This window comes from Archocentrus centrarchus, chromosome 18 (genome assembly GCF_007364275.1).
Source record: "Archocentrus centrarchus isolate MPI-CPG fArcCen1 chromosome 18, fArcCen1, whole genome shotgun sequence".
Taxonomy (NCBI): Eukaryota; Metazoa; Chordata; class Actinopteri; order Cichliformes; family Cichlidae; genus Archocentrus; species Archocentrus centrarchus.
In genome coordinates, this window is record NC_044363.1 from 8,439,202 (window position 1) to 8,460,680 (window position 21,479).

A 21,479-nucleotide genomic window follows, 5' to 3' on the forward strand; every position below is an offset into this window, starting at 1 on the left:
AATTTGTATGACTCACAGAAACCTCCTTTACATATGAGAGCCTGCCCTAGACCTGAGGAGACGGGGGGAGCTGAGGAAGCACTGACACAGAGAGTCCACGGCAGTTTCCCTACAGTTTACTGTTCTGGCCAAAGCCTCCTGCTGAGAGCCCTGAAGCTCAAGGCGCGCAGCAATATTACATGCCAGAAACTGTCGAAAAACCCACTTTTCATGCAGTGAACCATTGACAAAAACGAGTGCACAGCAAGAGGAAATAAGAAACATATTGAACACGTGGATGGTGTATTCTCGCTCGCAACTGAGATATTCGCTCTCAGCATAAAGCAAAAATTCAACCGAGCAACCGATCATATCTCCAAAAAACTTGTTGGGACACTCGTAAATCAAGGTAACATTGTATTTCTTGTCTGCTTAATCAATGGAATGAACAATAGAATACTTGATTACTAAAACATTTAATGGCTGCACTCCTAATTTTGAGCCAGAAAAAACAAACTCTAGCTTACTAGATGTTCATCACTGTTCTGCTCCACATTAAACCTTTGGATATATTTAAACTGAATCATAGACCCCGTTTTAAGAAAGGTCTGCATGTGCGTTCTAGCAGTGATGGTCCCACAGCTCGTTTCCTGTGACCAGTTTGCTCAAATGCATGCACACAGCAAGCAAGAAGTTCTATTTTTATTTAGAATGATGAAACATTTTTTTGTATTTCTCTTGTTTCCTACTGAGCTGAAGTGATACAAGCCACCATTTCTTCAAAATTTGATATGTACAGTAATATTTAGTGTCATAGTTTAAAATGTTTCTGGTCCACTACACTCTATATATTTTAATCTTACAATTACAAAAAGATTTGTAAACCAACCCATTTCAATGCATTCATCGTTTATTTCTGCACACAAAAAAGACACAAAATTTCACTCTCAAGGAAACAAAGCTAAAAGCATTCTTTTTATACAACGTTCAGAGTTTTCTGACTAAAGACATGAGCCACCTTCTGTTTCTGTTTCTTGTCTCATAATTCCTCCAGTAGCATTACAGCGATAGTACGATAATAAAGGAAAAACGAGATTAAAGCCAATATTTGATGCTGATGACACAAAGACATGCCTTCCTGTGTCACTGCTGAATCCAGGATTCATCACATGTTCTTGGCACAGACTGAAGGTCTTTTAATGTGACACCCCACGTCATCCCAGCACTTTCCAGCTGGAAGTACAGAGAAAGAGAAAGTCACTGAATGTATTGAGCAATTTATCTTCACATTTATATTGTCCATGCCACAACACATTTTTTCCATACTGAAAACCACCAACTAATGTGATAAAAAAAATTCTATTTTCTCTTCAAAGTTACATTTCCAGAACATTTTTGAGTCTGAGTGGATAGTTTCTTTTATCTTTTATGAGTAGGATCATTTAGACTTGTACCTCCATGATTAACTTTCAAGCACTGCTGGGGACCTTTATGATTATTGGGCTCTCCAGGACACCAGTCGGTATAGGGGAAAGTGCTGCCATCGCTCCAAAACCAATAGCTGTCCTGGAGGAGAGAGAATAGATTATATTTAAACGTATATTTAGGTAGTAAAGATGGAAACTTGAGGAACACCACAATTAAAATGCCCAATAGAAACATCAGTTTCCCATTTTAACATTCACTGGGCATTTTGATAGAGTGAAACTACTGATTGGCTTTAAATTGTTAAAGTATTATTGAATGTAAGTAGAAATTTTTAATAATGTTAAGAACAAAAAAGAAAATGCAGGTAATCCATTCATTGCATTTACACATATTAAATATATAGTAATTGCATTCTTAGTTTTCATTGACTAAAGTACCTCCTGTGCATCAGTGCCACCAATCCAGGTTTCTTTGTACTCATGACTACCACTCAGTATGAGCCTCTGAATCTCGTGGTACTCCGAGAAGTTGTGAACCGATGCAAGGTGTCCCCCCAGGGAAATACAGTTTTTCTACAGTGAAGACACAGATACATTTTCACAATGAAAATGGAGATACCATATCAGCACTGTGTGCCAGTTCAGCAAGACCATTCATTGGAGTCATTGGAGAATCAGTGTACACTGGGATTACCTCAGCTCTAGCCCAAGGCATAGGTTTTGCAATGTAGTAGAAACAGTGGCGATTGAACTCCAACCAACCACCACCACATCTGAGGGACCTCTTGACCAGGTGAGCCTGTGCTGTGTGTGGTGGATAACATGGAATCTCCATTCAGTGTGTTGAATTTATTATATGTGTGTATTAAAATATAATAAGCACAATAATTTAACAATGAAAAAAAAAAAGAGTGATGAACACATGAAACATTAACACAAACTGTGGTTGTACCTTTCTTCTATTACCTCTGCAGATGACATTAGAAGAGCATTAAAGTGAAAATCTGAAAGACACTGACCTCTTTCATTGCTTTCGGCCTTTGTCTCTGGAAGAACTATAAAATTAGAGACAGCATTTAATTGACACTTCAATCCTTTTCTGTAATATCATCTGTAGATGGAATAATACTCACCAGCAGATCCAGCCAGAGCCACTATGGTACAAACCAGTGCACACACAGTCAGCATGTTCATGGTTGCAGATGACGAGATCGGAATTAGTGATGCTTCTGTAGGAGACTCGTACAGACTGCAGGTCAGTAAAGAGAAGTCAACCGATTATAAAATGAAGAACACGCCGGGGGGAGGGGGGTCGGGAACAGAAAAAACGGAGCAGAAAACAAAAGGACGAAGCAGGCGACAAAGAGGAAAGACGACGAAAAGAAAGGACACACACACAGACAGAGAGAGAGAGACAGACAGAGACAGAGAGAGACACAGACAGAGAGGACACAGACACACACACACACACACACACACACATAATATATTAGAGATACAGAGAGGTATATATATATATATATATATATATATAGATATATACTATATATATATATATATATATATATATATATAGATTATATATATATATACATATATAATATATATATATATTAGGGGTCGGACTCAATTAAAAAAATTAATTTAATTAATTAGGAGCTTTGTAATTAATCGAAATAAATCGCATGTTAATCGCATTTGAATATTTAACATGATAATATTAATCTAAGTTTGGTTAATGAATGAATCAATATACATAAGCTTAAACTTCCAAATTTTGCTTATTTTCCCACCAGTCTACTACACAGACCAGCGAAGGGTGGAGGTGCTCCTGTGTTAAGGAATCCCTTACTCCTCCAGATGTTTGATGAGGCTCTGAATAGGGTAGCTTGCCAGCAACATTATCAGAGGTGGTTATCACCCTCATCTTAAAAAAGACAAAGACCCACTAGACTGTAAAAGCTACAGAAAAAAAGCCTGATAAATTGCGATTGCAAGATCTTAGCTAAGGTAATAGTGACCAGATTAGACAAGGTTATGACTAGCCTTGTACACCCTGACCACTAGAAGAACACTAGAAGGCTAATTAATATTATGTGGACAGCCCAAAATAAACTTTCAGCTGGTGACCTTTCCCCCACCATGGCTCTCTCCTTGGACGCAGAAAAGGCGTTTGATAGGGTGGAGTGGTGCTATCTATTCAGGTATTAGAAACATATGGCTTCGGCCCAAAATATATTAGCTGGGTCAGACTGCGCTACTTTAACCCTAGGCTTTGTATTAACAAATCACATTATGTCACAGCCTTTCGACCTACACAGAGGGACAAGGCAGGGCTGCCCACAGAGTCCACTGCTTTTCGTATTAGCCTTGGAACCTCTGGCAGCAAGAATATGCAGGGACCCAGATTTCCCAGGTATCCAAATCAATAATGTGAATCATAAGCTGTTACTTTATGCAGATGATGCCCTTCTCTTGGTCTCATGACCGGAAAGTTCCCTGCCTGCCCTTTTAAAATTGTTAGCTCATTCTCCAACATATCTGGATATAAAGTTAACTGTGGTCAAAATCTGAAGCATTACCCCTGACAGCTTTCTGCCCCAAAACTTTGTTTCAGCCAGGAGACTTTAGTTGGCCTAGAGCAGGCATTAAATATTTGGGAATTATATTTCCCCATTCCATGGCTAATATAATCCAGGATAATTTTGAACCTTTACTTAATAAATTTAAATCTGACAAAGCTCAATGGTCCCCAGCATTTCTTTCCTTATGGGGCAAAGTTAATATAATCAAAATGAATTGTGCCCCGAATTTAATTACCTATTGCAGGCACTCCCACTTAAAATTCTACCAAATGCTTTCATCAATTTGATAGACAATGCAACCAATTCATTTGGAACAATAAGCGCCCCAGAATTAAGCTCAGAAAACTGCAACGACCAGAGGGCTTGGGTGGCCTCGGCGTCCCAAATTTGCTATTTTATTACTATGCATTTATTTTGAGGCATATGATTCACTGGGCACCAGAATGAGCCACCAGAACGAGCTCCCCCGTGGCACAGCCTTGAAAGTACTCTCTGTTCTCCGCTCCCCCTGAAGTACATACATACCACTAAACTTTTTCCAGAGTTACAGACCCACCCAGTCTTTTCAGCTCTGCAGGAGGCGTGGAGAAAAGTGGCATCGATGCTAACCTTTAACCCATACCTCCATGCCGAAGCTTCTATATGGCTTAATCCCAAACTTTGTATTAGCAAATCTCCGATTCTCTGGAAACTGTGGGTCCAAAGAGGAATTTTGGTTCTTGGAGACCTATATGATGGAGGGATCCTTAAGTCCTTTAATGCACTTAAAATACAATTTCAGCTCCCAGAAAGTCAATTCTGGAGGTACCTACAACTTCGTCATTTATTACTTGGAATTTATGGATCTCCAGCCACACCTCCTGCAACTGTAGATTATCTTTCCCACATTAGGAAAATCTCGCAGGGACACCATATGGTCTGTAAATACTACTCCATGTTGGTAAAGGATATGGACAAAGGGCTCCCCACTCTGCGATCAGCCTGGGAAACTGATCTTGGTACAGCTTTCACTGATCAGGAATGGAAAATGTCCAGGGAAATTAAAACAAGATTAGTACAATTCAAACTATTGCATAGAATATATTGGTCACCACATATATTACATAGAGCCACCCTTATACAGTCACCTAAATGTTGGTGATGTCAGGCTGAGACAGGCACACTGATCCACATGCTATGGAAATGCCCTGATGTCCAAGACTTTTGGTATGCAATTTATAAATATGTCAAATTGATTATACAAAAGAAATCCGGTTTCTCCCAGACTGTTCATTTTGGGGGACCCGTCCCCTCTTAAACATTTGCCATCCAACACCGCTGAATGGGTCCAGACTGCATTAATGTTGGGGTGCAAACTGATTATCTCTCAGTGGAAGGCCACCCCATTCCACCTATTACTCTATGGTATAATCAACTAGGCAGATTAGCTGCACTGGAGCGCCTGTCATACAGATTACTAAATAAAATGGAGCTCTTCCACCTCAAATGGGACCCATACCTACATCAGACTGTGGGGGTCAAATTAAGCATCGCGATGGTGGAGGCATGAAGCCCCAGTGGGGTTCAATTTGATGGCAACGAGTGAGATATGTAGTATGCCCCACATAAATAAAAGTTGGCCAAACTGTGCTACAAAATATCTTAATGTGAACAGGGTCCCCCACCCCCATTTAGTTATCTATTTTACTTTCTTATTTTCCCCCCAGATCCCACCTTCCACTTTTTTTCTATTCCATCTACCATTTAGTGTGTGTTCTCCATTACTCTGTTACTGTGCTGAAGTAATTGCTGGTGAACTTTGCTTGTACAGGGAATGGACTATTGTAATGAAAACTCATTAAAATGTTAATCGTAAAAAAAAGGGGGATACTCAAGCAAACAGCATACAAAAAATATACTATACCTGGAAAAAAATTTATGGGAAAAAAATACAAAATAGAAAAAAATAAGACAGAAAAAAAGCATGATCACACAGACCAACGATCCAGCCATTCCACACCCACATGAGCCAGCATGTGCGCCAGCGTGAGCACCAGCACCCATGTCATGAAATGCACTTACTAATGAGGGTGGAAAGCTGCAGCTCTGCCTACCAGAAGCCTGAGACGAGTAGAGAGAAAGATCCAGGATGCTGTCCTTAACCCATCTGGAGCACCGGAGACCTATTGGCCACACATTCCAATGTGAGCCGTATTGTAATGATTTTAGTGAAAGGGAGTAAACGAACCTGTTTATCATACTGCAAGAAATACGAATAAATTGGCTGTTAGATGTTTACTTAAGCATACTTATGTATTTGTTCTGTTTCAGAATCACACAGTTTCTGTCCAGGTTCAATGTCTTCTGTGTTTTCCCACATTACTGACATCCTCGCTCTGATACTCTCATGTAGCTTTAAATTACAATAACACATATGCCATTCACCTTGTTCCATCTGTACATTTAATTTACTGCAGATCAAAAGCTCCAATGCAACTGATGTTGTGATGTTGATCATGACATGTGAAGTGACCAAAAGACCAAAGTGTGCGCATCTCTGATAATGAGTACATTGTAATGGACGATAGTAGTTGAGTTCAGTTTGGTGGACCCACTGCACCACTAGAATGATATCTACATAAAATAAATAAATGAATAAGATAAAAATTTTCTTTAAAAAACTTTTTTTCATGGGGATATTTATTTTTTTCAAGGAATATTTTAATAATTTATCAATAGCAGCATTTCACACCCGCATGAGCCAGCATGTGCGCCAGCGTGAGCACCAGCATCCATGTCATGAAATGCACTTACTAATGAGGGTGGAAAGCTGCAGTTCTGCCTACCAGAAGCCTGAGACAATAGGGAAAGATCCAGGATGCTGTCCTTAACCCATCTGGAGCACCGAAGGCCTATTGGCTACACATTCCAATGTGAGCCGCATTCCCACCCCGGCAGACAGGCAGGGAAGGGAGGTCCCAATGAAGCTCCCCCCAGCCGAGGGGCAAGGACCCCAGAGAACCAGATGCAATGGGAAACACCCCTCCCCCAGGGCCAACAGCAACCCCAGGACATTGTCAGCCAGGCCTACGAAGCCCCACCCAAACTCCCATCCCAGGCATGACGTACGGATTTGGGGGTGTAGGAAAACCCCCCCCAGCTAATTAGATAAGTGTATGTATATCTATTACTGAATGCATGAGGAGTGCTGGGTGCTGTTAAATGAGGGGACAGTTGTGGCCCAAGCCCCAACTGCCAGTAGTTACTCTTGCCTACACTGTCGCCCCAAAACCCTTAATGTCTCCCATCTCATCAACCTCTGGGCAGCATGCCTGTCCCCCAAGGTCCCACGTCTTGTGAGTTATAATGACTTTAATGCAATTAAAAAGGAGAGGCAAGTGGCCGTGAAGCTCCACATGTTGGCCTCTCCTGCATGTGTGAGTAACGTGTAGCGTGTGTGTGTGTGTGTGTGTGGGGGGGGGTCACTGGCTCGTAGACAACCCTATTTCCCACACCTCAGCACAGGATAGGAGGAGGTGATCCCTTTAACCCTTTAAATTTTTTATTTCACTTGCTCTCCGTGGAGATGGACGCATTTTCTTCTCTCCATAACCCTTCCTTATTTACCTTGATCGCTGCTTTATTGCCTTTCTTCACACATCTTCCAAACTGGAAATTAAAGTTATGGATCTGGTCAGCTGGTCCTATTGATGATCAAATTTTCACCATGAGGAGATTGGGGAAAGGAGAACCCTCTTTCCTCTTATCCAATTGACATACCCGGTGTCATGGTCCGGGGTACATTGGACCCTGGGTGTTTTGTTTTTGCTTTATCTTGTCTGTTCTGTTCTGGGTTTCTTTTGTTGTGGGCAGGGTTCTAAATTAACACCCGCCAACCCACCAAATGCGGGTTAAAAATCATTTTGGCGGGTGTTAATAAAAACTTACTAGACAATTTTACCAGTGATGCAAGAGGCATTACATGCATGATACATAAGGCTCCGTTCTCAGTCATTTATCCCCTGGCAGTACTTCCTACATTTCCCATGAACACTATATGCGTTAACGCTACGTCATGACATTATACGCCCATTGGCTGCGCGGTTTGTAGTGAAAATAGCACGAGAAACCATGGAAATGAACGCTAACACCACTGACTTTATGCGCAAACGTGCAGCAAAAATGAGAGTAGCTCAGATTCTGATGCCGCTTCTGAAGAAGAAGAGCTTTGAAGACGTGGTTCAAATAATATATATACATAGAAAGAGATAGATAGATAGATAGATTGATCCCAAACCTGTTTGCACTTTCTGTGTATATTTTATGGTATGTGTTGTGTTTTTCATGCTAACAATGATAGCCCCTTAACTGGCCAGGGCCCGTTTGTAGTCCCTTTTATATGGCAGGCTAGACCCTCCCATTTTTATTGACACATGTCATTCAGCCAATCATGTAACTGGCTGCACCAAATCCCCTGACAAAGCTACGTGACGCCCTCTGAGTATTATTGCCTCTGGGAAACCCATTTCTTAACAAGATTGGCCGAATGAGGTGTCATTCGAAATGGGCGGGTCTAGCCTGCCATATAAATGCACTTCATTCGGCCCACGGACCAGACGCGGCCGATTAATAGGCTATGAAATGGGTTGTTCAGAGCCAATAATAACCAGAGGGTGTTATGTAGTTGTTTCAGGTGATTTTTTTTCTGCCAGTTAAGGGGTTAATAAAATTATCAAATGCATTCAGTGGCACTCATTTCTCTTATTTTTACCACATAAAATTTGGCTGGTGGAAATTCTGATTGGCCGGTAACTTTAGAGAGTTACCAGCCACACTGGCTGGTGATCAAAAAAGTTAATTTAGAACCCTGGTTGTGGGGTTGATTTAGTTATTTCTAGTTGCTTGTGTTCTCTTATTATTATCTTATTATTTTTTCATCATGAAAATTTCTTTGTGTCTTAACTGCAGAAAACCTGTGTGTCCCTGGGAGGTCACCTTGCATTGGTGCACAACTTCATAGATTACCAAAAGCTTCAGGGGCTCATAAGAAGAGCTAGTCGTGAGGACAAAGAAACCTGGATTGGTGGCACTGATGCACAGGAGGTACTTAAGTCACTGAAAACCACTAAGAATGCAGTCACTATGTATGCAATATGTGTACATGCAATTTATTACATGCATTTTCCTTTTGTTCTTAAGGTTATTAAAAAAATCTACCTACATTCAATAATACTTTAACAATTTAAAGCCAATCAGTAGTTCCACTCTAGCAAAATGCCCAGTGAATGTTAAAGTGGGCAATTGATGTTTCTACTGACCATTGTAGCCCCTTAACTGGCAAGGGCCCGGTGACGGGCCGTTTGTAGTCCCTTTTATATGGCAGGCTAGACCCTCCCATTTTTATTGACACGTCATTCGGCCAATCATGTAACTGGCTGCACCAAATCACCTGACAAAGCTACGTGACGCCCTCTGAGTATTATTGGCTCTGGGAAACCCATTTCTTAACATGATTGGCCGAATGAGGTGTCAGTCAAAATGGCGGGTCTAGCCTGCCATATAAATGCACTTCATTCGGCCGCGGACCAGACGCAGCCAGTTAATAGGCTATGAAATGGGTTGTTCAGAGCCAATAATAACCAGAGGGTGTTATGTAGTTTTTGTCAGGTGATTTTTTTGCTGCCAGTTAAGGGTTAATTGTGGTGTTCGTCAGGTCTCCATCCTTACTACCCAATATTCTTTTAACTGTAATCTCCTCTCTCCTCCAGGAGAATGGTTTTGGAGCGATGGCACCGCTTTCCAATATACCGACTGGTGTCCTGAAGAGCCCAATAACTCAGGAGGTCACCAGCATTGCTTGCAAATGAATCATGGAGGTACAAGTCTAAGAGATGCTACTCATACAAGATAAAAGAAAAGGCACTCATAAATATTGATCGTTTAGGGAAATTTACGTTTGAGACTTATGGTAAATGGTAAATGGACTAGCTCTTATATAGCGCTTTCTACTCAGTCAGAGCACTCAAAGCACTTACACAACATGTTTACATTTACCCATGCACTCACATTCATACAAGCACTTCCATGTTTATACTAAGCTAAGTGCTTTTAATTAACTAGCATCACACACATTCATACTCCGACAGGATGGTCGGAGAGCAACTTGGGGTTAAGTATCTTGCCCAAGGATACATTGGCATGTAGCCTGGAGTAGCCAGAATCAACCGCTGACCTTCCGATCAGTAGTGACCTGCTCTACCTACTGACTACAGCTGAATTTTTTTTTTCTGTACTTACAGATGAAAAGTGTTGGGATGACTTTCAGTGCCATGCTCAAAAACCTTCTCTCTCTCTGTGCTAAGAACATGTGATGACTCCTGACTCAGCAGTGACACATTTGTGTCATCAGCATCATATATCGGCTTTAATCTCCTTTATTTGTACTATCGCTCTAGTGCTACTTAAAGATTATGAGACAAGAACCAGAAACGGAAGTTGGCTTATGTCTTTAATCAGAAGAGTCTGAACGTTGTATAAAAAGAATGCTTTTAGCTTTGTTTCCTGGAGAGAGAAATTGTCTTTTTGTGTGCAGAAATAAAGATGAATGCATTGAAATGGGTTGGTTTACAATTTTTTTTTAATTAACACCACCAGAAACAGCTTAATAAACTATGACACTAAATATTACTGTACATGTACATTATGAAGAAATTAATTTTGATCTGATGTGGGGCTTGTATCTCTTCAGCTAGGAGGAAAACCAAAGAGAAGTAGCAAAAATGCTTCATCATCCTAAATTAAAATAGAAATTCCTGCTTGCTGTGCGTGCATTAGAGCAAACTGGTAAAGTCAAATGACCTCTGAGACCATCACTGTTAGAATGCACATGCTGACTTCTCCTAAAATGGCGTCTAAGATTCTGTGGAGCAGGACAGTGATGAAAATAAATGTACCTTGAGTTTTTTTTTAGGAGTGCAGCTATTTTAATAATCATGTATCTATTGATCATTCTATTGATTACTCATACTTTTGTCTTATTATTGAGAATAGTAAATCTTCACAAGGGAAAGGTCATTTAAAATTATCAGCATTGCAGTCTCTAAAATAAAACCAATGTTCTGGCAGTTTAAGTGTGTACTGCGTACAGTAGCTGCCAAAAGAACTAAACTCTTTCATTTTTTATGTGTCATTAAAATGTCATCTTTTGAAGAGAGCTTTCTCTTAAACACAAAAATAAATGGTACACACAACCCAAAATAAAGCCTAAAATCAAATAGCCCTTATTGTTAGGCTCCATGTAAACCTGCACACAAACACAGAGCACGGGGATCAGGTTCATCAAATTTTTATTTGACAATCACACAGTCTTTGAAGCCAACGTAGTAGCTGAAACAAATATGGATGTGACCTTCTGTGTCGAGGCTTTGAAGCATGTGTTGAGTAATCAAGTGAGATTTTTGTGAAGGGCATATTGAGGTTTGTGTTGCTAACGTATATGTTGACGGTCGCAGCTTCGCAAGCCGGCCGTACCTGACTGATTCAGGAAATCAGTGACTGATGCAGCTGTTTTTTTGGCAATGAAACTAGCTAGAAAGAGGAGATTTTCCCCTGTGTGGGAACATGTTAAGCTGTGTGGGAACATTTTGAGCTGATCTCTCTCAACCTGTCACATTGTACCTGAGTGAACCAAACACTGAAAGATTGCAGAACTCCTAGATAACTGGGAGGGAAAGAAAAATGTACATCCCACCTTGTACAAACTTGCTGTTGCTTTTATCAGTACTCCAGCTCCAAAAAGGAGCCGCCATGAAGCCCGGCATGGTGGAAAAGCATTTATTTTTAATCAAAATGAATAAATAAATTGTCCCTAGTGACATAAGCACAGTGATAATCCAAGTAAAGCAATCACATTCATATCACAATCCTCTTCCCAGTTTGTTTCCACTTTCCCTCTTGACCCCACCATTCAATCATAAAGACAAACACCATGTTAATAAGTTCAGAATTTATGATTCTGCACCATCAAGTGGACAGTAAATGTAAAACAGGCAGAGTAATTATACTCACACTGCCTGTTTTACATTTACTGTCCACTTGATGGTGCAGTAGAGCAAATAAAGCACCATGAAGCTTCGTGGTTCACCAATTGAATGGAAAGCTTCAATGCTTCATGAAGCTTCATCTCACCATCACTAGAGACAAACTAGTCAAATGTTTCTCTTTCTGCTCCCTTACTCTTCTGGAGGTGAGCTACCAGTCTTGAGAAATGCTCCAGTCTTTTATAGGCAGGACCTAATTAGCACAACAGCCAACAGGAGAGTAATTAGACACAGGACAAAGCACTTGATTTACAGGGTGGAGAATTTTTCCCAGATTCCACCTGTGGAAAACAAAACACAGTCCCCACATGTCCTTACAAACAAACACACAAAGTAGGAGAAAGAGGATAAGGTATAGCAGTGGTGTCAAACTCAATCCCAGAACAGGCCTAAACTGAGAACACAGTCTAAGTCTCAAGCCAAACAGGATTAACCTTTATTGAACAGTCTAAAACTGAAAATATTTTAACCAGCCATACGAATTTGAATGGCCAAAATACAGCAACATTATGGGATTCAAGTAACATCAGGGAAAATGAAAACATTTCAAGCTGGTGAAAATTTCCAAATTTCTTTTTTTGATGTGCTATCAGCAAAAAGCCCAGAGACAAGAAACAGAAAGCTATTTAGTTTCTCTCTTCTTCCATTTTGTTCCTATTTTCCATGAGCTGACAGATTTCCTCAGGGAGCTGTTGGGAATTTTTTTAATACTTTCATCTATCATCTATACTTTCTTCACTGCTAGCAGGGGCCCATCCAATGTTTTATATTGGATGGGCCCATGGGCCTCTACTGGGTCACTGTTAATTTCATTTATCAATATCTATTTGTACTGTCACTATTTTTTACTTTTATTACTTGTGCTGATACTGTTTTTATATCTATATTGCTTTCATATTGGTGCATGGGGTCATTATTTTCATGTTCTAGGTACCAGTCATTGGGGTGAAGTGAGACCTGTTTGATCTTAGGTGTGCGTTTGTGGCTTTTGGGGAGTTGCCAGAGTGAGTGCTGTTCCTCGTGACACCTGTAACACTATGTTATACTTCAGCAGTGTTTTATGACAGGTACATTCCTAAAATGGGGTTCTCTAGGCCCCCACCCTTTTATACTGTTTACCCCCACAAGGAGGGGGGGGGGGGTAAAACTTGGCTAGGGGGGGGATACAAGTGGTGCTATCTCAGCAGATGATCGAGGAGAAAGATTCTTCATGGTGACATCTGTTTTAATTGTCATAAACCAAGAGGTATCCCAGTGATATGTGCACCTTAAACATGTGACTTTAGAGTGGGCGTAGTGTAACCAAAAGACAATTGGATGGGATTCAAGTTTCATGGGTTGTGACTTTATGTAAATTAGGAGGGATCAAAGGCAGTTACCATCTTTAAGATATAAATGGTGGCCTGCTCTTTGTCTGGGCTCTCTATTCTGACTTCTCACTTCTGGCCTTTCTCTTTTCTGTACTCTTTTTCTTCCTCCTTCTGCATCTTTCTCTGTGTTTCCCTCTTCTCTTCTCTCTCTCTCTCTCTGTATCTTAGTCTCAACTATGTTACTGTCTATCTTGGTTTTTGTCTGTGGTCTGTGTAACTAATATGTCTGATAAACAGCCTACACCAGAACCTGCTCATCCCAGTGATTTTTGGGATATTTTGGGTTTAATTGGGTTTGCATTTTCAGCCAAAAGGAAAATGGAGACTGATAGGTTCAGATCATTTTAATAACTCAGAGAACAAACACACAACTCTCTTTGAACTTGCGCAAGATCCGTTCCTTGAACTCAGCTCGCGGCTGAGCGTAAGTTATCTGTCCTGAAGGACCGCTTCCTGCGCAGCGCTTTTATTCGGACTTTCACAATAAGATCACGTGGGTTACACCAAACGCAGTTTACAGCATGTAATAAACAACATTCTTGGCTTTTTCCTTACCATATATGGTCGTAAGCATACTGTGACATGTGCGCATGTAACATGGCGTATACGAGACACATATCCTATATGTGTTCTCTGCAGGCTTGAAACAGCCTGCAGGTAACTACAACTTCCTTTGTAAGAAATGTCACCACGTGTTCCCATTTCAAACATAAAACAACAGTCATATGTACATAAAACAACTTATAGAAAATATACAAACAGAAGATATGATAATTTATAATAAACAGAATGGAATTTATACCATAACTCTAACAGAGACCCTGAAATATGTCACCGACAGCATGTCACCAAATATAGAAGCTATTTCCTCCAGAAAGACCGAAACTTCGGTGATTTAAACCTTTGTCTCTTATAAAGTTCACTCTCTGTGTTACGGTGCTTATGACACGTTCTGTCATAAGCACCGTAACGAGAATGGCCAAACCAAAAGTCCACTATTCATTTGGCCATTTTTAAAATCCATCCCATCCATCCATCTCCATCCCCATTCTCTTCCGCTTATCCGGGGCTGGGTCGCGGGGGCAGGAGCCTAAGCAGAGAAGCCCAGGCTTCCCTCTCCCCAGCCTCCTCCTCCAGCTCATCCGGAGGGACCCCAAGGCGTTCCCAGGCCAGCCAAGAGATATAACCTCTCCAGCGTGTCCTGGGTCTACGGTGGGACATGCCCAGAACACCTCACCCAAGAGGCGGCCAGGAGGAATCCTAATCAGATGCCCGAGCCACCACAACTGGCTACTTTCGATGTGGAGGAGCAGCGGCTCTACTCTGAGCCCCTCCCGGATGGCTGCACTCCTCACCTTATCTCTAAGGGAGAGGCCAGCCACCCTTCGAAGGAAACTCATTTCCGCCGCTTGTATTCGTGATCTTATTCTTTCAGTCACTACCCAAAGCTCGTGACCATAGGTGAGGGTAGGCACGTAGATAGACCAGTAAATCGAGAGCTTCGCTTTTACACTAAGCTCCCTCTTCACAACGACAGACCAGTGCAGGGTCCGCTTCACTGCAGAAGCAGCCCCAATCCGTCTGTCGATCTCCTGCTCTCTTCTCCCATCACTCGTGAACAAGACCCTGAGATACTTGAACTCCTCCACTTGGGGCAAGAACTCTTTCCTGAGCCGGAGAGGGCACTCCACCCTTTTCCGGCTGAGGACCATGGCCTCAGACTTAGAGGTGCTGATTCTCATGCCGGCCGCTTCACACTCGGCTGCAAACCATTCCACTGCGAGCTGGAGGCCACCCCCTGATGAAGCCAACAGGATCGCATCATCTGCAGAGAGCAGAGATGAGACTCTGAGGCCACCAAGGAAGAAGCCTTCCGCCACCTGGCTACGCGTAGAAATTCTGTCCATAAAAATTATGAACAAAATGGATGACAAAGGGCAGCCCTGACAGAGTCCAACAGCCACAGGAAACAAATGCGACTTATTACCGGTTATACGGACCAAGCTCTCACTGCGGTTGTACAGAGATTGAATGGACCGCAACAACAGGCCAGACACCCCATACTCCCGCAAGACCTCCCAAAGGATACCCCAAGGGACACGGTCGAATGCCTTCTCCAAGTCCACAAAGCACATGTAGACTGGTTGGGCAAACTCCCATGCACACTCAAATATCCTTGAGAGGATAAAGAGCTAGTCCAGCATTCTGCAACCAGGACAAAAACCGCCTTGTTCCTCCTGAATCCGAGGTTTGACTAACGGACGGACCCTCCTTTCCAGCACCCTGGCATGGACCTTTCCAGGGGCTGAGGAGTGTGATCCCCCGAAAGTTGGAGCACACCCTCCGGTCTCCCTTCTTAAAGATGGGGACCATCACCCCAGTCTGCCAATCCAATGGCACTGCCCCAGATCTCCACGCGATGTTGCAGAGGCGTGTCAACCAAGACAGCCCTACAACATCCAGAGCCTTCAGGAACTCAGGGCAAATCTCATCCATCCCAGGGGCCCTGCCACCAAGGAGTTGTTTAACTGCCTCAGTGACCTCACCCCCAGTGATGTTCAAGTCATCTCCCTCGTCCCCAGACTCTGCTTCCACTACAGAAGGTGTGTCAGTGAGATTCAGGAGGTCCTCGAAGTATTCCTTCCACCGTCTGACTATAGCCTCAGTTGAAGTCAGCAGCACCCCACCCGCACTATAAACTGTGTGAGTGGAGCACTGCTTTCCCCTCCTGAGTCGCCTGACGGTTTGCCAGAATCGCTTCGATGCCGCCCGAAAGTCTTTTTCCATAGCCTCACCGAACTCCTCCCACACCCGAGTTTTTGCTTTGGCCACTGCCTGAGCTGCATTCTGCTTGGCCTGCCAATACCTGTCATCTGCCTCCAAAGTCCCACAGGCTAACCAAGCCCGATAGGACTCTTTCTTCAGCTTGATGGCTCCCTTCACCTCCGGTGACCACCATCTGGTTCAGGGGTTACCACCATGACAGGCACCAACCACTTTGCAGCCACAGCTCTGAGCAGCAGCTTCAACAATGGAGGTGCGGAACATGGTCCATTCGGACTCAATGTCCTCAGCCTCCCTCGGAATGCTGTCGAAGCTCTGCCGGAGGTGGGAGTTGAAGATCTTGGGGACTGGGGCTTCTGCCAGACGTTCCCAGCACACCCTCACAATACGTTTAGGTGTGCCAGGTCTGTCCAAACCCCCCCACAACCACCTGATCCAACTCACCACCAGGTGGTGATCAGTTGACAGCTCAGCTCCTCTCTTCACCCGAGTGTCCAGAACATACGGCCGCAGATCTGATGATACGATTACAAAATCGATCATCGACCTGCGACCTAGGGTGTCCTGGTGCCATGTGCACTGAGGGACATCCTTATGTTCGAACATGGTGTTCGTTATGGACAAACTGTGGTTTGCACTGAAGTCCAACAACAAAACACTGTTCGGGTTCAGATCGGGCAGGCCGTTCCTCCCAATCACGCCCCTCCAGGTCTCATTTTTAAAATGTTGCTGTAAAGTGATGACCAGTATTGATATCCTCTGACAACTGATCAATGTGTCATTGGCAATGCGGGAAAATGGGTTAGTGCAAAAGTCTTAACCTGCGTGGCAGCTGTTGCAGTGCATAGTGGGATTCATAGTATAAGTGGTGGGGGCGCTATTTACCCGCGGGCCATTAATCATAGCCATAGTAAATTATGTTGTGGGCTGAATATAATTATATTGTGGACCGGATCTGGCCTGTGAGCCTTGAGTTTGACATGGGTGTAGATAGATTGCTCTGGCTTCTTGGAAGGCTGCTCTGCTCTGGATTTCATTCTTATTTGCTTGTATTAGTGTGCCATACTGTTGACTCCCTGCTCACTTCAGCTACAGCCAGCAATTCATCCACTTCTCCATGCATTGTGTTACACATTCCCACATTCCCCTGGCTCAATATCTTATCTGCAATTTATTTTTTATTTTTTATTTGTATCAACTAGGGATGGCACAATGCCACTTTTTTATGTCCGATACGATACTGATATTTGAATATCTACTGATACCAATCCAATCTTTTATAGAAACAATTGTTTTTAAATACCTGAAAGCATTTCACATAAGTCAACAGTCTCTCACACAACAATCGCTCTATCACCTGAATCCTGTTGCTCCTATGTGAAAAGGTAGAGCAAAGTTCTCTTTTCTTCACTTGATGATCAGGTGGTCGATGAAGGACCTCCAGCTGTTTCCCAGTAAAGGTTTAATGGAGGTTACAGGGGAAAAAAAGCTTCTTTTCTGATGGGGAAAAAAAAAAAAAAATCACAACACTGAATGCAGTCCTGTAAAAACTATCTACATGCTACATAACTTTAAGGAGTCAATTTTTATATAAGTTTACTAGTCTCTTACACCACTGCAACAGAATTCTGGCCCAGTATTTTTTTGTACAGCATTGCTTGAGTTCTTTGAGGGTTACGGGCATTCATTTGCAATATGTCCAGCTTTCTAAAGGTAATGCAATAGCATTTAAGTCAGGTTGAGGTTTGGATTTGGACTGGTGTTTTACAGTATATCAAAGGCACTGACTCTATCTATGAATTCATAAGTGTAAAATGCTTGGTGATTTTTTTCTGCTAATGTTTTGTGTGTTCTCAGAAAGATAGCCAAAAAAAAGAAACACATCACAGAGCAGGAGGAAGGGGCAGGTGTTCTTCATTTAATAATCAGCTGACTTCTCTTTACTGACCTGCAGTCTGTACCAGTCTCCTACAGAAGCATCACTAATTCCCATCTCATCATCTGCAACCATGAACATGCTGACTGTGTGTGCACTGGTTTACCATAGTGGCTCTGGCTGGATCTGCTGGTGAGTATTATGCCATCTACAGATGATATTATAGAAAAGGACTGAATTATCAATTAAATGATGTCTCTAATTTTATAGTTCTCCCAGAGACAAAGGCTGAAAGCAATGAAACAGGTCAGTGTCTTTCAGATTTTCACTTTAATACTCTTCTACTGTCATCTGCAGAGATAATAGAGGAAGGTTACAACTACAGTTTGTGTTAAACAATATTTGTCGCACAATTTAGTTTGTGTTAGTTTGTGCTCATTACTCATTGCGTATTGTTATTCAGGATGTTTGAATTTATGTTATATTTTAGATATTAAATTGCTGTTAAATTGTTATGCTTATTATATTTTAATTCACACACATATATAAAACTTCAACTTACTGAATGGAGACTCCATATTATAAATGACACACAGCAAAGACTCACCTGGTCAAGAGATCCGTCAGATGTGGTGCTGGTTGGTCTGAGTTCAATCGCCGCTGTTTCTACTACATTCCGAAACCTTTGTCTTGGGCTAAAGCTGAGGTAATCCCAGTGTACAATGATTCTCCAGTGACTCAATTTTGCTCATTATGTTTTCATCATGAAAATTTCTTTGTGTATTCACTGTAGAAAAACTGTATGTCCCTGGGAGGTCACCTTGCATCGGTTCACAACTTCATGGAGTACCACGAGCTTCAGAGGCTCATACTGAGTGCTAGTCATGAGTACAAAGAAACCTGGATTGGTGGCACTGATGCACAGGAGGTACTTAAGTCACTGAAAACAACTAAGAATGCAATTACTAAATATGCAGTATGTGTACATGCAATTTATTACATGCATTTTCCTTTTGTTCTTAAGTTTAATACAAAATCTACCTACATTCAATAATACTTTCACAGTTTAAAACCAATCACTAGTTCCACTCTAGCAAAATGCCCAGTGAATGTTAAAGTGGGCAATTGATGTTTCTATTGACCACTGTAATTGTGGTGTTCCTCAAGTCTCCATCCTTACTACTCCAATATACAATATACATTTAATTGTAATATGCTCTCTCTCCTCCAGGAGAACCAATGGTTTTGGAGTGATGGCACCACTTTCCACTATACCAAGTGGTGTTCTGGAGAGCCCAATAACTCAGGAGGTCGCCAGCACTGCTTGAGAATGAATCATGGAGGTACAAGTCTAAGAGATGCTACTCATACAGGATAAAAGAAAATTTTAAAAAATGAAATAAAATGAATTAAAAACTCAAACCCAAAAATATTCTGATCCTTTAGGGAAATTTACCTTAATTTAACTTCATTAATTTTTTCCCAATTTAACCAATTTAACTTATATTGAACTGAAAATATATTTTTTAAATCAAATCAGTTGGTGGCTTTCAATGTGAAAAAATGTTTTTTTTTTGGGATGGACTCTAGAATTCTGACTTCCTCTTTTTCTGTACTTCCAGGTGAAAAGTGTTGGGATGACTTTGGGTGCTATGCTCAAAAACCTTCTGTCTGTACCAAGAACATGTGATGACTCCTGGACTAGGTAGTGACACAGGAAGGCATGGCTTTGTATCATCAGCATCATATATTGGCTTTAATGTCCTTTCTCCTTGATTATTGTACTATCGCTTTAATGCTACTTAAGGAATTATGAGACAAGAATCAGAAACAGAAGGTGGCTTATGTCTTTAATAAGAAGCGTCTGAGTGTTGTATGAAAAGAATGCTTTTAGCTTTGTTTCCTGAAGGTAGGGCCATCACCTCGGCTCTGCTCGCTGTGCTGCGTGATGTCCCACTCCTCCTTTTTTAATTGCATTATACAGCTCACAACACATCATAGTACATATAGGGCCTTGGGGGGCAGGTGTGTCACACATGGTTAGTGGGTGGCACTGCTGAGGTGGCCCCACTTGTCTCGTCACTGCTCCTGCACCTCAATTTTATTTACATTTTAGACATTGAGGGCCTTGGGGGGACAGTGTGCATGGGCGCTGTTATTCAGTGCTCATATTACATCTGTCCCTCCAATTTTAAAAGCACTGTAGTTTTCACACAGCCATACACATTCTTCTCAGTACATACACTCACATCACCCCCCAACACGCTGAGTGGGAGGAGGGGGCGGGCGGGCCTTCTCACACCCCAGTTCCATGCACCCCGCCTGGGATGGGGACTGGCTCATTGTTCGGGGCTGGGTTGGCTGCTTCCCTGGGTTGCCGCTGGCTTGGTGCTGGTACCCGCTCTCCCACAGTAGGTGTCCATGTATGTTACATGTGCGTATGCATGAGTGTGTGACTGCTGCATGCGAATGTGCGTGCGTGTGTATGTGCGTGTGTGTACATGAGGGAATGACTGGTTACGTGTGTGTGTGTGGTATGTGCGTGTGTGGGGGGACAGCTGGGCCTGGGTTGGTGGCTTGCCAAGCCTTGGCACCTGTGGGACACGGAGGGTGGGAGTTACCCCTCCCTACCGCTCCACGCTGCTCCCCACTGGTCGTCACTGCCGCCCCTGGGGTGTGGGTGCCCATGGGTCCCGGGATGTGTGGCCGGATGTCTCGGCATGGTTTTTGGCCTGCTCCCTTGGCGGCCGTGACCTGGGGGTGGCTTGGGCCTCTTTGGCGCGGGGGGGGGCTCTGCCGGGTGTCGGGCTGCTCTCGGGCGCTTGGGGCCTCGGGGGCCGCATGCCTGGCTCGTGCTGGGGGTGCCGGCCTGCCGGGGGGGGGTGGGCTGCCCGTCGTCTCTGGCTCTCTGGACTCTAGCCCCTGGATTGTGGGGGTTCCGTCTGTAGCCTCCCTCCTTCCTCTTCTGGGGAGTGTACGCGGTTGCCATCGGGATGTGTGGCCCCAAGTCTTCTGAGCTCCTGTGCTGTGGATGGCCTGGGTCCCCTGGGTCCTTCCCTATCTGCCTCTGGATCGCGGGGGGCATGGTTTGCAGTTTCTCGCCCTCATTATCGAATACATTGCATGACAAAGGCGCATACACACACATTACTACAAACAATAAACTTGTGCTGTCTGTGTGTGTGTGTGTGTGTGTGTGTGTATATGTAGGTGCATATGGGTGTGTGTATGGATGTGTGTGTGTGTGTGTGTGTGTGTGTGTGTGGTGTGTGTGTGTTGTGAGTATATGAACCCCTTTTATTTTTTATTTTTTTATTTTTTTTTCTATCTCCTTTCTTCCTTTTCTCCCCCCCACCTCTTGTTCTTGCCCCTTCCTTGTT

At 42.8% G+C, this 21,479-nt stretch overlaps 2 protein-coding genes across 2 annotated transcripts; one reads left to right on the forward strand and one right to left on the reverse strand.

Annotated features, from left to right (window-relative positions):
• Positions 1-1,144: 1,144 nt before the first annotated feature.
• Positions 1,145-2,600, reverse strand: LOC115797103 (ladderlectin-like). The gene is made up of 5 exons (XM_030753585.1): positions 2,540-2,600; positions 2,101-2,210; positions 1,845-1,979; positions 1,434-1,545; positions 1,145-1,212 (listed from the first exon to the last, which is right to left on the reverse strand). Exons 1-5 carry the CDS (start codon positions 2,598-2,600, stop codon positions 1,145-1,147), a joined length of 486 nt encoding a protein of 161 aa, XP_030609445.1.
• A 14,420-nt stretch (positions 2,601-17,020) lies between these two features.
• Positions 17,021-19,789, forward strand: LOC115796670 (ladderlectin-like). The gene is made up of 5 exons (XM_030753033.1): positions 17,021-17,024; positions 18,696-18,805; positions 18,893-19,027; positions 19,331-19,442; positions 19,722-19,789. Exons 1-5 carry the CDS (start codon positions 17,021-17,023, stop codon positions 19,787-19,789), a joined length of 429 nt encoding a protein of 142 aa, XP_030608893.1.
• The last annotated feature ends 1,690 nt before the right edge of the window (positions 19,790-21,479 follow it).

Excerpts from the sequence above, each read along its gene's own strand:
- LOC115797103 (XM_030753585.1), bottom strand. The coding sequence starts at position 2,600 with ATGAACATGCTGACTGTGTGTGCACTGGTTTGTACCATAGTGGCTCTG. Across the intron at positions 1,980-2,100 it reads TGCCTTGGGCTAGAGCTGAG|AAAAACTGTATTTCCCTGGG; the intron begins GTAATCCCAGTG and ends TCTTCACTGTAG. Across the intron at positions 1,213-1,433 it reads CTTGAAAGTTAATCATGGAG|CTGGAAAGTGCTGGGATGAC; the intron begins GTACAAGTCTAA and ends CTGTACTTCCAG.
- LOC115796670 (XM_030753033.1), top strand. Across the intron at positions 18,806-18,892 it reads TGTCTTGGGCTAAAGCTGAG|AAAAACTGTATGTCCCTGGG; the intron begins GTAATCCCAGTG and ends TATTCACTGTAG. Across the intron at positions 19,028-19,330 it reads GTGGCACTGATGCACAGGAG|GAGAACCAATGGTTTTGGAG; the intron begins GTACTTAAGTCA and ends TCTCTCCTCCAG.